Source organism: Lygodium microphyllum, chromosome 6, assembly GCF_053477565.2.
Source record: "Lygodium microphyllum isolate KBCC chromosome 6, Lygodium_microphyllum_v1.1.10, whole genome shotgun sequence".
Taxonomy (NCBI): domain Eukaryota; kingdom Viridiplantae; phylum Streptophyta; class Polypodiopsida; order Schizaeales; family Lygodiaceae; genus Lygodium; species Lygodium microphyllum.
The window spans coordinates 48,706,771-48,720,827 of record NC_141140.1 but is presented as its reverse complement, the minus strand read 5'-3'; the positions used below and the strand labels follow the sequence as shown (position 1 = coordinate 48,720,827).

The following is a 14,057-nucleotide window of genomic DNA, read 5'->3' as shown; positions in this document are numbered from 1 at the left end:
CACACACACACACACACGCACTCTCTCTCTCTCTCTCTCTCAGAAGCATAAGGCTTGCTTACAAAAAGAAGCTAGGGGATAATCTATACATGGACATAGAGAGAAGAGCTTACTTTGAAGGTTTTGTTGCTCCAAAAGGATGTTGTGGATGAGTATATGACATGGGGCAAATTTGACAAATTGGCGATAGATAATTTGATCATAATTTATTTTTTTCAAAGAGGTTTGCTTAAGCCTTGCCAAGGCTTAAAACATTAACGTAAAATAGTAGGGCTTAAACTAGATTGTCTTCAAACTGGCTTTTGGTGCACTATTCACACTAGGAGTGGTGGATGTAGTTATTTTTTAGGCTCTATTCATACTCGGATGCATTGAACCAATTACAATCAAGCTCCATTCATACGATAGTGGGAGAAATCGGCTATTCGAGGCAAAAAAGGGTTGTTTACATGCCATTTTCAAGTGTTGTTTTGAAGGATAAGAATTTGCATAATTTTTTAATTAAAAAAAAACCCCCATGCATTGAGCTTTGCTTGGGATTCATTTTAACTACAAAAATTTTAGAAATATGACTAGGGAAATGATGTATTTTGACTCGTAAATTGAAGTTGTTTGGGTGATATTGGTATCGTTGAGCTTGATGTACATGGTTTTTGGTAGACAAATGATGCATATGATGTTGACATGATTTTGGGATGTATTTGGAAGCTTTTCTGCTGTTGATGTTAAACATGCAAAACTTAGGACTTCATTTTCTATATTTGCAATGGCTATGCTAATCTCTTTGAGTTCTCGTAATTGAGCAGTTGACATACACCTACCTTGATAGTTGATAAGAAGTGCCAGTTCCTCTGATGAAACTAGGAGGCGAGTAATTCTAGGTGGCACTAGGACCAACACCACTTTCCCATTGAAGGGACCATTGGATGGTGGAACTTGACATCCCATTTGGTTCCTATCCAGTTTTGTTTAGTTTCGTTCCACACACTTCTCATTCTAAGAGGATTGGATTTTTGTGAAACGTATTAATTGGGGTAATGTTCCAAATTGACCCCACATCAAACAAGTGGCGTGATAGATTAGATCAAAGAGATGAAAACTCATGTTGAAGGGAGAAAAGTTCAAGTTTGATATAGGAACCGATTAGGTGGACCCACATTGCATTGACTTTGCATAGTGAGATGGAGTGCCCTCTTTTTCGAGGGTTCTTTGTGAACCACCTGTAGCCGTCTATCGACTGTCCAGGCACGTTGTTAGTAGTCCATCGAGAGAAGAATCTAAGTGATGCTGCCTGTCACTCCCATGGAATGTTACGAGGTTTGTCGCCTAGGGTTTCTCGAGTTCACATCGCAACGGAATGTTCATGGCGAACCCATTGGGATCGACCTGAAATTTGGGTTCCTAGTGGTCAAGGTCTCATGACAACATTCTAGCATCGGGTCATGGATATCTTACTTTACGCAGAGATATCCAATCCGAAGTAGATCCATGCCGCACTTGGTTCAAAGAGAATGGGAAATGAGAGGGATGCTCCGCTCAACCTCTCTACCCGTAGGGCATAGTCCCATTCCGATCTCCTAAAATTGCATGAGTCGGGGTTCTAACTTGACAATTTTTAAGGGTCGAATGTTGGTAAAACCTTGTGAGAAGCCTCCTAGCTCTCTGGAACCACCCTGCCGTATGACAGACCCGTCGGGGATTCTTTAGTTATTTAATTAGGTCCTATCACATTTATGTGTGACATTTAAAGTCAGCTTCCTTAATTAAGCCTTTTAGGGAATAGGGTTCGTTTGCGTAATACATAGCATAGATACGAAACAGAGCAAACAGTCCTTTTTACAGACAAGTTCCTTAACTTATCTTCAAGTTAATCTTTGTCTCCTACCCATACAGGAGAAATTATATATCCCTTCTACCTTGTAGAAGTAACTGGTCCAAATCACATGGCACCACAATTTCCATCCTTTATCTAGAATAGGATCTTCTAACGCCATAGACGTTGGGGCCACGGTAGTCTTCAACTTCATTTCAGACTTGACAGGGGGTGTTCAGAGCTCCACCTAACCCACAAGCTGCCTAGGAGTGAAATATCATTCCCGTGGTTAGCCTTTTCACCACTCAACCTTCAGCCCATGAATCGAGTAGTACCCTATTTGGATTTATCCTTGGTGCGATCATGGAGGTGATCCACCTGTGCAATGAGCACTTCCTTAATTAATTCATTTAAGAATTAAGCACAGTCAAGGCAGTCAACCCTAATATCATGTTCTAAGAAAACATTCCTTTAACCTCATGGCAATTTGTCATCACAGACCCTCGCCATGAATTTATTATCAATCACAAGTATTTGGAATAATCATCCAAACGACAATCTAATAATCAAATGAATGTAAAAGCATTTAGGATATTGTTAGATCAACCAACAAAACCAATTGCATTTTTCCAAACAATGCAAGAATAGACACGATAACATTTTCATCTGCCACTTAGGTGTAAATGCATTTATCATACATAGACGAGTGTAATTTTATTTTTCATAGTTTTAACTCTTATACTTGAATATGCATCCTACAATTATAAAGATAGAATTTATCCCTTTCAAACAATGACCTATTCTCATGCGGCATAGTACGGGACCTAATGTATCTCATGCGGGAATCAAAGCAAGCATCTAACAATTTGGAAATGTATTACTTATATCCGATATCGTAGTTGTATTGACAATGATACCCTTACTCGAAGCTTCGTTGCTGGTTGTGGGATTGCCATCCACACGCGACATTCTTCGCTTGGGGGCCATTGTCCGCAAGTAGATTCGAGAGATAAAGACGGAGAAATGAAATTGAGGTAGGAGAGTGTAAGAGAAGATGGCTTAGTCGAAGATCGAGATGGGGGGAATGGAGCTAACTTTCTCCCTCGCAGCCTCTCGGGGTAACTCCTCTCTATTTCTCTCTCAAACTCCTTCTCACAATCTCTTGGAGGGATATCCTTCTACCTCCCTCTCTCTACCTCTCTCTCACAGCCTCTCGAGGTTTCTTTATGCTTCCCTAATTGCTCCCCATGCCTCATATTTATAGCTAAACAAGAGAAAAAAGGTTGTGGCTGAGAAGAAGAGCTCTTTGTGAAGGGGATTTTGAAAAAATCAGTGATATGATGCTCAAATCATAAATCCAATGGTTCCATTGGCAAGTTGCATTGGTCATAGTGATGCAACCTTGCACGTGTCCTTACTCTTACAAATGTGGTGCTTGACTCAAGTGGCAATCCAGCCCATGCGTGAACTTCACATGCTGTTGGAAAGGCATGAAATTTGGAAAGGTTCGGAATCCAGTTCCTACTAAGAAGAGCTGGCAAAAGTCTTCCTATGTGGCAGTATCGCAGCCGCATTCGGATTTCAGACGCGGCAAGATCGAGGCCATTGAAATGCTCGACTATAAGATCCACAGAAATTTCGGCGAGCTTTTTTTGTCTGAACCACCTCTGTCTCTCTCTCTCCTCCTTTCTCCCCGTGTGTGTGTCTGTCTGTGTGTGTGTCCGTCTGTCGGTGTCTGTTGATCCTCATCCTGAAGTTACTCTTTCCGGACGTTAGGTCATATTGCATTCGATCCAATCCTTCGATCGATTTCCTTGTCTGATCACCTGCTCGTCACTGCTCGTCAGCCGCATCCTTCCCTCGAGAGCGAGGATTTTTCTCCCTTCTCGTTCTCTATCTGTTTCGGCAGAAACATCCGTTCGCCTTCTACACTCGCCAGTAGTACCGGTGGCAGCCTGCGGAAGAGAGAGCCGAGGCCCTCTCTTTCACTGGTCTTGCCAGAATGCAACACCAAGAGCAGTTCGCAGAAGCGTTTCCCTCGCTAACGCGATGGACATTTGAGGTGCGCTCCTTATGCAGCAGTTTTTCGATTGTCCTACATCAACCAGTCTTCTTGCTTTTTGGACTCATTCTTATTCGTTAAATGAGCCTGCATTCGCTAGATCTGCCGATATCGATAGGATATGTGTATAGATTGAGACTTTGTGTGCACTGTGCAATGTACTTGCCTTGTCCTCAGTGGAATCTTGGGGTCATGGCATGATTGTATAGGATTATTGCTATGTATTTATATAGAAAACTTTGAAGTGCATCTTAGTAGAGCCAGCGATTTGAAAGGGGTGTTGCAACCATATCCTACTTTGCACAGGATTTCGAGTCGATTTATGATACAAAATTTGGACGAAAAGTAAAAAATGGGTATACAGGCACTCCTAATGGCCTCGACATGAGTTCGGATGGTCTTACAAGTGCTGGGAAGACAGAAAGCAGGAACGGTGCGACAACCAGAAAAGCAGAGATGGCAGTATATGAGCGATACATGACACAGGTTAGGCTGGGTTTGTTTTTTTTGCTCGCTTGTTTTCAGTATAAAGGCTACGAGCTCTCAATGAAAAAGAGAAGATATGTTTGCGATGTAGCTGTCAACAATGGATTGATTGTTTTTGATCTTCAGGCAAATGGAGGTGTGGCTGATGTCTCCAAAGCGGTAAATGGCACGGGTGACAAAATGTGGGTTAATCTACAACTTTTAACTGGTTGTCATAGATATTAGGTTTACTTTTACTCAATCAGCATTCGGTAGATAACTAGGGCATCCTAACATTTTACGTTTTGTATACGTTTCTCCTGGTTCTTGAAGAAGTGGATTTTGAGAAACTATTGTAACCATTTTTAGAAATGGATTCTCTTTTTTCATGACCATTGTTATATGTCAGTGCTTGCCACCTTTTTCTGTATGCTGTTTTGAGATATGGACATTCCGTGAGGAACTGCTAAAGATAGTTTTGCTGTGCTCACTGCTTTCAAGTAGTAATGATTCCAATTTGTCAGCTTGAGTATGTGACTGAGGCTCTATAGAAAAACAAGTAAAATGCTTGAAGGTTTCCAATCAGGTTGCTGTTACCATTAGCATCGCAACATATTTGCCCAAAACGGCATTTCAGCAGCCGAAATGTAAATGTGAAAGCTGAAGCACATTCTAGGCAGGCCAAACTGGAATGGGGAGAAAATCCCTAGAACTGTAACATCTTTGTTTCTGTTCCAGATCTCCACTTTTGTGGCTTTGAAGCCCTTTTTTGTTTCCCTGTTTCCAAATCTCTTGATAACTATGTACAAAGACCAGATGGCTTGCACTACTTGAAGGGAACACCTGATGCTAGGCAAAAAAATCTCTTGATAACTATGTACAAAGACCAGATGGCTTGCACTACTTGAAGGGAACACCTGATGCTAGGCAAAAAATCTCCATATTGGCAACAAGGGTCTAAAGTTAGCTGTCATCCCAATCGAGATAAATAGCCTGACTTTACTTGTTGAATGAATTCTTGCTAACTCCTAACCATAGTCATGGGTGGCTGATAGGTTCAGACGGCCATAGCTGCATACAGCAAAAGTTGAGGCAAAAACAATGAAATGAACCAATGCAGAGTTAGATGCTATGGGGCTACTTCCTTATGGACTTTTTGAAGAAGACCTTGTCTGTAGTACTATGTTGTATGTCTTCAAGGTTCTCATAGGTGACTAGTATCTTGATAGAGAAGAGGGAGAAGCAAGCTTTTGTTGTGCTATAAGGTAATCATGATTAAAGTACCATATACAGTCTAATAGCAATAAAGCACTTGCTTGGTGATCCCTAGTTGTAGGGTTGTGGTGATGGAAGTTTCCATGAAGGTATTTTAGGGGCAACATTCCACTGTTTACTTACAACTGGAAGGTGTGGGTGTTCAATTTGGGAGTTTTGAGAAGTCCCTCCTTTGGAATGAGCTGCAGTAGACTTTGTGGTTGATTGGCAATACTCATAATTCTCCTTACATAGAAGATAAACATAGAGAAGAGGTGAGGACTAACAAAGCTGGGTAGAGGTTTGGTTTGAAAGAGAGGATTTAGTTGTGAAGAGAAATTCTAGACGTTTGGTTTACAAGAAGGATTGGCTTGCTCTATACAAAAAAAGCTATATGCTTTCTTAGGGTTTCAATGTCTTGAAATGTTGCTAGGAAGCCAAGGGCTTAAATCTAATTATGACACATAATTAGTAGTGTCTAAGAATGTCTCATATCAATATGTGTACATAAATGCACAAATAGGTTGAGGATTCTTCTTTGGAATGTCATAATAGTGTGAGAATGCGCATGAATGGAAGCAAAATCAACAAGTATGGGAGACAAGATTACAAAGAACACATGAACCAAGAGCAGTGACAATGAACATGGGACCTCAATAATGGCAATAGAATCCGTATCATAAATCAAAGATTCAAAGCATTCTAGCAATGGAAGCACACAGCTCTTGGGTTGACCCTCCTCTAGCTCACACCTCTCTCTCTCTCTCTCTCTCTCTCTCGCGTGTGTGTGCGATCTCAAAGCACAATGACGTGTTGGATTTAGGAGGGGCTTCTCTTCATAGTTTCATATCCTTATGCTCCAAGCTATTATTGAGGATACAACTCGAGAGGGTGATTGGCATAGTATAGACGTTTGAGTGTCTATCAACACCTGTTCATTCCACCATAGGGGTGAAACGGGGACGTCTTCTTTCTCCAACACTTATTGGACTATACGTTGGTTAGATATTTGACTAGATCTCTTGGGGAGCGGATAGAGGAGCTTAGCTAGCAAGTACTTGTTACCCCCTCATGTTGTATAGACATTGTGTTGAATGATAGTTGACCCTCCATAGGGGCTAGAAAGACATTTGGATGCACTACATTGATACTTGCAAAATTGCTGGCTTTTAGTGAACCTTGGTAAAATTAAGACTATGGTGTGCAATAATACATCACAGTGGATCAAGAGATCAGCCCTTGTGTTTACTTATGGGGAAGAGGAGATAGAGCATGTGAGTCCTTATGCATATCTAGGAGTCTTAATTCATAAGGCTTTCTTTCTTAGATTAGATTGACATGAGCTACACAACATTGGACGGTGTGGAGAGGATGCACTTATAGGTGTAGTTCTAGGAGCTCCAGACTAGGAGCTCCACACTAAGTTGTGGCTATTTGATACAGTGCTCACATTCACATTATTATATGGAATACATGCATGGGGATCTAGTGCTGATGATCATAGGCAACTGGGTTGCATGTATGATGGATGGAGATTGATGGAGAGGCCCCTTTTAGGTGTAAGGCTTTGGTACTATAGGAGCTCATTAGAGCTAAAGCTAGGGCTACAATGAGAGTGGTAGATGTTCTTGACCAAGGTACATAGCTTGTGGGAGTTACCCAAACACAAATATGCATAACAGTCTTGTGAGTCCTCATGATAGCTTGCTAGTGAGGGGGACACTTCGTTCTAGTAATGCTTATATGTTATCTTGGTTTGAGTTACATGGCTTTAGCATGGAGATACTTACCACCTTTTAGCATTCCCTTTGATGCATTTGTGAGAGAAATTCAATGGAATTGATGGAACAAAATTGACTGAAACTGAAGGTATAAGGCTGCAATTTGTCAGTGCTTGCATGCAGCATGAGCGTAAATGAGGGCACTGAAGAGAGGCATGGAAGATGATGACAAAATGATGAGGCTGCAATTTGTCAGTGCTTGCATGCAGCATGAGCGTCAATGAGGGCACTGAAGAGAGGCATGGAAGATGATGACAAAATGATGAGGCTGCAATTTGTCAGTGCTTGCATGCAGCATGAGCGTCAATGAGGGCACTGAAGAGAGGCATGGAAGATGATGACAAAATGATGAGGGCTGGCTGAATGATAACTGAAAGAGAATGGAGTGGGGTAGCCATGAGTAGGAGGCAGTTGGAAATCTGGCCGACCAGCAAATTGACTGACTTGCATTTAATGCAGGTCGGATTGACAAAATCATTTGTGGCCAAAATAGGGCCACCTAGTAATGTCCACTCATAAGGAACTTGTGTGCCTTGCCATGTGGCACGAATGCTTGCTTGGATGTTGTTGTAATAGGTTGCCTCACCAGTTGCAAGAAGGATCTCCATCTAAAATGCCTGTGAGAGATTAAATTAATGGACAAAAACGTGTTCAAGCTCCAAATGTCCTTGTTTGGCTCAACCTAAGGCTCAAAGACAAGAGATGCCCATACAAGACACACGTTAGGATATCTTAAAGCCAATGTCCTCGAGGAGTCATATGACTCAAAGCACCATTAGTGATGAGCTAGGGCTTCTTTGATGACGAGATAGGTGAAGGAGAGGCAATGCTTTTTTGATGATGATGAGATTGGTGAAGGAGACTCTTCAATTAATGACTGTGAAGAAAGGTAGACTTTATGGTATTTGTGGGTGTAAAGGTTTCTAGACTTTCGTGGACTTTCATTGCTCCTTGATGAAGTGGGGGTATCTCTTTCAACAGTTCTCCCAAGGATGTGAAGGTTGTTACCAAGGATGTGACTTCTATGTTCATCTCTTGCTTGCGAGCCTTAGTTTCTATCAGATGAGGACATTAGGAGCCTTGACACAATTTTATCCATGAGTTTCTCTATTTGAGACACTTTAGGTGGAGATTCTTCCTGTGTATATCATTGGGCAACCTGATTTCCCTTGTTCAGAGCAGAGACATGGCTGGGCGGACATATATGTTTAGGCAGGTGGCTTTATCTCTAGCGTTTATGGCAAGGTGGTTGGTTTGACTAGTCCGACTTGCATCTAATGTAGGTCAGCCAGTTTTTTGGTCGGCCATTTCTGTTGGCTCAGCCTATTAACAGCAAGAAACACAGGCAAGAGATGAGCTTCTTCTTCTCCTTCTACTGCAATACCATACGCAGCAGGTGGCCAGGACTGATTGGTGGTGCAACAGGTCAGCATTTTCTCCTACTCCTTTTGGCATAGGTAGTGAAAAGCACAGAAGGAAGTGAGTAGAATAGAGGAGCTGAGATAGAAGGCTATAGTCAATTTCGCTTTGTTACTGCTGTTGGGTATGGAGCTTAAGAGAAGACCAGCAAGATATGGTGGCAGAACTCCATTGGAGAGAGAGAGAGAGAGAGAGAGAGAGAGAGAGAGAGAGAGAGAGAGAGAGAGCGCTCTTACAAGTACACAAACTGAATAGATAGATTGATAAGTGAGATGAAAGTATAAGAACTAGGGCCTCATTATATAGACCTAGGGTTTCCCCCAAACTTCTTACCCTTATTTAATGCGAGGTGGTGTAAAAGGTGTTTATACATTTAACACACATGCTCATGTACCTAAGGTGGGTAATGTGTCACACATAGGGATGAGTAACTAACAAGGAGACCGTAAAAATGGCATTTTGTACGTGATATGGACACTATCATATTTTGGTCTTGCCTTTTGAGTTAACAAATACTCTTGTGACTTTCCAATAGACGATGATGTATTGATTGCACTATTGTGTAAGATACATTTCACATTAGCCTTTGTTCTGACCGGTGGTTATTGCACTCGGGATTTGTCTTCGATGGACAACACATCAACACCTCTCTCAGCCTACTCCCATGAGATTCACTGGCTGTTGGACAACTCTACCCTTGGGCATTTTGTACATTCTCTCATTCATTTACAACATTGATTCATTCACTTTAGAGCTCTCTTTCTTCTTCGTTTGCGTTTGCGTTTTGCGTTTAGGGTTTGCGTTTATTGTGTTACTATTCAAGTTATTGGGTTTTAGTCGTGTTTGTACATTCTATGTTTTCTCTATGCAAATTGTAGCATATCTTGACATGGTGTCAGAGCCGGTGCTCTTTTCAAGAGTATCCTATAGTTGTCATGGAGATCTTGGTTTTGTGTGAGATACATGAATGACATATAATTGATTCACGATGGCTCAAATGACTCCATCTTCGGACCCTTTGATACTTTCTCCAGCTAGTCCTTCAATGGAGGCCCCAAGGAGGCATTATTCTCTTGATCTGTAGGATAATACCCCGCCTACTAACTTTTCTTTTAGGGATCATTCACAATGGCACAACTCTTCTTATTCTCATACTATTTCACAAGGGCATCTCAGTTGGAGCACTTTGCTAACGAGACTAATCATCTTTCAATTGAGGAAAGACTATCCACTTGGGACATAGTTGAATCAACCTCTTCACAATTAAAGCCCAGTGGTGGCAGGTTTGTGTAATCCATTTTTGTGAGAGTTTGATTTTGTCTATATTGCTCCTTCTATTATATAGGAACCAACTATAAGTCACCATGGAGACCCAAATTGGTATTGGTATGGTTTAGAAGAAAACTCTATGTCTAGAGATGTTCCACAAGGTAACCCTTCATCCTCTGTTTCATTTGAGTATGAGTTTGGTGCTTTCCTTTCACCTTCATGTTTCTTGCCCTTCCCTTCCACCTTTACTTCGCATTTAGATTTCTTTTTTTTTCAATCTAGATCCTTACTTTAGACCTACAGTAGGTTATCCAATCTTAGCGCACATTGTCTTTGATGCACATCAAGGTTTTAGGCCATCACTAGATACTCAAGAGATATACCACTTTGTACCTTGGTACATTGTTAGTGGGAATACCGCCCTTTAACATTGTGCCTTATACCCACCCACAAGTGCATTACTCTTTGTCTAGTCTTGTTGTGTGTAGAATCCCCTCCTGCACAATGCATCGGTTGCTTGAACGCATGAATCCCAACCTTGTGTTGATGAGTTGTCTCCTTCTTTGAAAGAAACAAGGAGTGGAAAGGAATCACCTCCACATTTAGACACCATTTTGTCTCCACAATCTTAGAGCTTTGCCCTAACCAATTTACCTTCAATTCACTGTCAAATTAAAGTAATTTAGACCTATAAACCTGCTATCCACCATAAACCTGTCAAAAGATGACATACCAGTGAGACAATAGGGTTTGTGAGGAGGAACACGGAGTGAACTCGGCAAACATGGAGAAGAGAGAAGAAACTCTGATGAATGGAATGATGAAGTTCTGAATCATGGAGTGAATGTGATACAAGGGAACAAGGGTGCCGTAGCACAAGGAAGATGATGAAGACAACCATGAACCACGAACCACGAACCACAATGTCCTCTTGAAGGGGTGTGAGGGCAGTGGAGAGGCTGGAGAGAAGAGGTGACGGACTGAATGAATCAACCGTAAAGAATGAGTGAGAGAGTGGTCTACAAATAGGCATATGCAGTCTAGGGTGGTGCCTCTTTTTGGGGTTGCAAACCCTAAATGCAAAATGTAGAAATGCAAAAAAACACAAACTGCGGATGAAGGGTTTCTCAACACCCCCTCTTAGGCCCAAAAAGGGGAAGAAAAAGAGTGAGGTGGAGATGCAATACTATATGTTGAAAAATGCTCATGCAGCAGGTGTTGAGAAACCCTTCACCCGTAGTTTGCGTTTTTGCGTTTTGCGTTTTGCGTTTAGGGTTTGCAGCCCCAAAAAGGGGCGCTATCCTAGATTGACTATGCCTATTTATAGGCCACTCTCTCATTCATTCCTCACGGCTGATTCATTCAATTTGTAACCTCTTCCCTCTAGCCTCTCCAATACCCTCACACCCCTTCAAGAGGACATTGCAGTTCGTGGTTCGTGGCTGTCTTCATCATCTTACTTGTGCTACGACACCCTTGTTTCCTTGTATCACATTCACTCAATGATTCAGAACTTCATTATTCCATTCATCAGAGTTCCTTCTCTCTTCTCTTCTCTTCTGCATGTTTGCCGAGTTCACTCCGTGTTCCTCCCCGCAAACCCTACTGTCTCGCTGGTACGTTATCTTTTGACATGGTATCATAGCTGGATCTGCTCAAATGACGGCAATGATCCTCCACTCCACTGAAGGCAAAGATCGGTGGCGTGTTCGACATCCACTTCTCTTCTTCTTCCACTGCATCAAAATCTCGTTTTTGCAGATTTTAGGTGTTTCAGCTTGTTGCCCACACCCCGTTCGTGGAGGACATCTCAACCGAAGCTGTCCATTGCTATCACCATCAGTTGGTGCTTAATTTCCAGTCCTCTTTATGCAGTTTGGAGTTGATTCCAGTCATGCGACTGCTGTTCTTGTGTAGACTTGCTGCCGTACAGTCTACCACGTTATCACAATCCTGCTGCCTACGTTTTTAGTCTTTCTCTCTCTTGCAGGTTGTCTTGCCTGCGTTTTTAGTTTCTCTCTCCGGTTGCCTGCATTTTGTCTCTCTCTCTCCTAGAGGCTGTCCTGCCTGCGTTTTTAGTCTTTCTCTCTCCTCACCTGTGTTTTTCTACTGTTTGCAACCTCTTATTGCTGGTCGCATCCTCCTACTGGTAGCTCACTTCCAGCCCTTCCAATGCCCTTCCACCCCTTGCGGCGGACATTGTGGTTCGTGCTTTACATTGCCCTCACACCTCTTGAGGCGGATATTGTGATTCATGGTTCGTGGCTGACCTCTTCCACCTCTTCTTTCTTTAGCAAGGCACACTGATACCCATGGCTTCTTTACCACCAACAGATGACCAGACTATGGGTACTTCTACTGTGGCATCACTAGACACACCACCGAAGATTGCGGACTTCAATCTTTGCTCCCTACCCTCCGGAGTATATGTGTCTTCCACCAGATACTCCTTGTGCTATCTCTCCTTTCTGGGCCATAGAGATTGTTTTGTATCGGCTATCAAAGTACTATTCTCAAGGCAATAAGACGCATCCGATACCCATAAGTCCTTTCGAGCACATGGAGGATCGATTGGTGCTACGACCTCTTGGAGATCGTCGCAATGCCAGTGGGAATCTTCTCCCACTGATTTTCAGGTACAGTGGCTTCCACGACCTACGGATCTACAATCTGCCCCATCGAGAGACAGTGATTGTTTAATACTGTCTCCTTGTCAGTCTGCTCCTTCGAGAGACAGTGGCTGCTCGACTCCTTCCTCTTCTTCGGCTACCCAGTCTGCTCCACTGAGAGATAGCGACTGTTGCCCACCTCTTGCTCATTCTGAGCCCCATTGCCTACCTTGTCCATGATGCACAGAGGCTTGAGTTTGCTTCCTACTCTCTCTCTCTCCCCCTGAGAGTATGGTTATGCTGCAGAATCAAGGACCTTTCTTCTGATTCAGGTACAGCTGTGTGGAATATGCTGTTTTTGCACGAGGCAAGAACCTCCTTTCTTCAGGAACAGGAGCAGTTGTTTGCTGTTCCCAAGCAGGAATAGGCGAGGGTGGTAATCTCACCAAGCAGGTGTCTGAAACAGCACTAAATCAGTACAGATTCTGGACTGTTCAGAGGGTATTTCAAAGCCCAATTGATGTCAGAATCAAGGGGCACTTGGCACAGATGATGCAGAAGAGTGCAGGGAGCAATATGAGCTGAAAACAGGTTTCAGAACAGGTCTGAACCAGTAATTACAGTGGGCTGAACAGTACAGGGAACAGTATGAGCTGAAAATAGGTTTCAGAACAGGTCTAAACCAGTAATAACAGCAGGCTGGAATGGTCAATTCTGCACTCCAACCAGAAGTTTCAGACTTGGGCAGAGTTTCCCCTCTTGGTCAACTTGTTTTGGGTCAGTAAATGTATTGTTATGCTACCAAATTTCACCCAGAATAGGTGAAAGACAGCCCATTGTACTTTCTCTCTTTAAAAATAAAGAAATACCGCAAGGGGCATCTGACTTAGGGGCCAACAGGGTGTCAGTGTGGCAACAGGAGCATTCTAGCTGCCTGTATTTTCTTTTTGATTTTGTCTTTAAGTTCAGGTAAAGTGGGCGATTGTTAATTGGGTGAAAGCATTTATGTATTTTGGTTGTACACTACCGCCCTTTCCAGTGAACAGGCCGGTTACACCCCACCCTTTCCCACCCTCGACCACTCAGGTTCGAGAGGCTACCTCTAGGAGCTCTTCGGCACCCCAGATACCTTCTTCAGCACGATTGGCAGCACTTCCTTCGTCATCAGACATTTCGGAGTCCGTGATCCATGAGTTTTTGGATTCCCTATCTACTTCAGAGGGGGATGTTATTTCTTTGCCCTCAGTGGGGGCATCTACTTTTTCTTCGACTTCAGCGGGGGCCCCTCCACCTCCCACCTCAGAGGGGCAACCTACTCCACATGAAGTTCTTCACCCATCCTCTACTTTCTTGGGGTGGCTGTCTTCGACCAGTCACCTCTTCTA

At 42.8% G+C, this 14,057-nt stretch overlaps 1 protein-coding gene across 4 annotated transcripts in view; it reads left to right on the top strand.

Annotated features, from left to right (window-relative positions):
• Positions 1–3,464: 3,464 nt before the first annotated feature.
• Positions 3,465–14,057, top strand: part of CCP1 (P-loop containing nucleoside triphosphate hydrolases superfamily protein) — an 87,286-nt gene continuing 76,693 nt past the window's right edge. Inside the window, exons 1-3 of one of the 4 annotated variants that reach the window (XM_087679473.1) lie at positions 3,465–3,875; positions 4,182–4,361; positions 4,488–4,543. In XM_087679473.1, coding sequence (XP_087535599.1) covers positions 3,816–3,875; positions 4,182–4,361; positions 4,488–4,543 — 296 coding nt within the window. In that variant the 5' untranslated portion in view covers positions 3,465–3,815. The remainder of the gene's footprint in view (positions 3,876–4,181; positions 4,362–4,487; positions 4,544–14,057) is intronic. The other 3 variants (XM_087679470.1, XM_087679471.1, XM_087679472.1) reach the window with 3 other exon arrangements.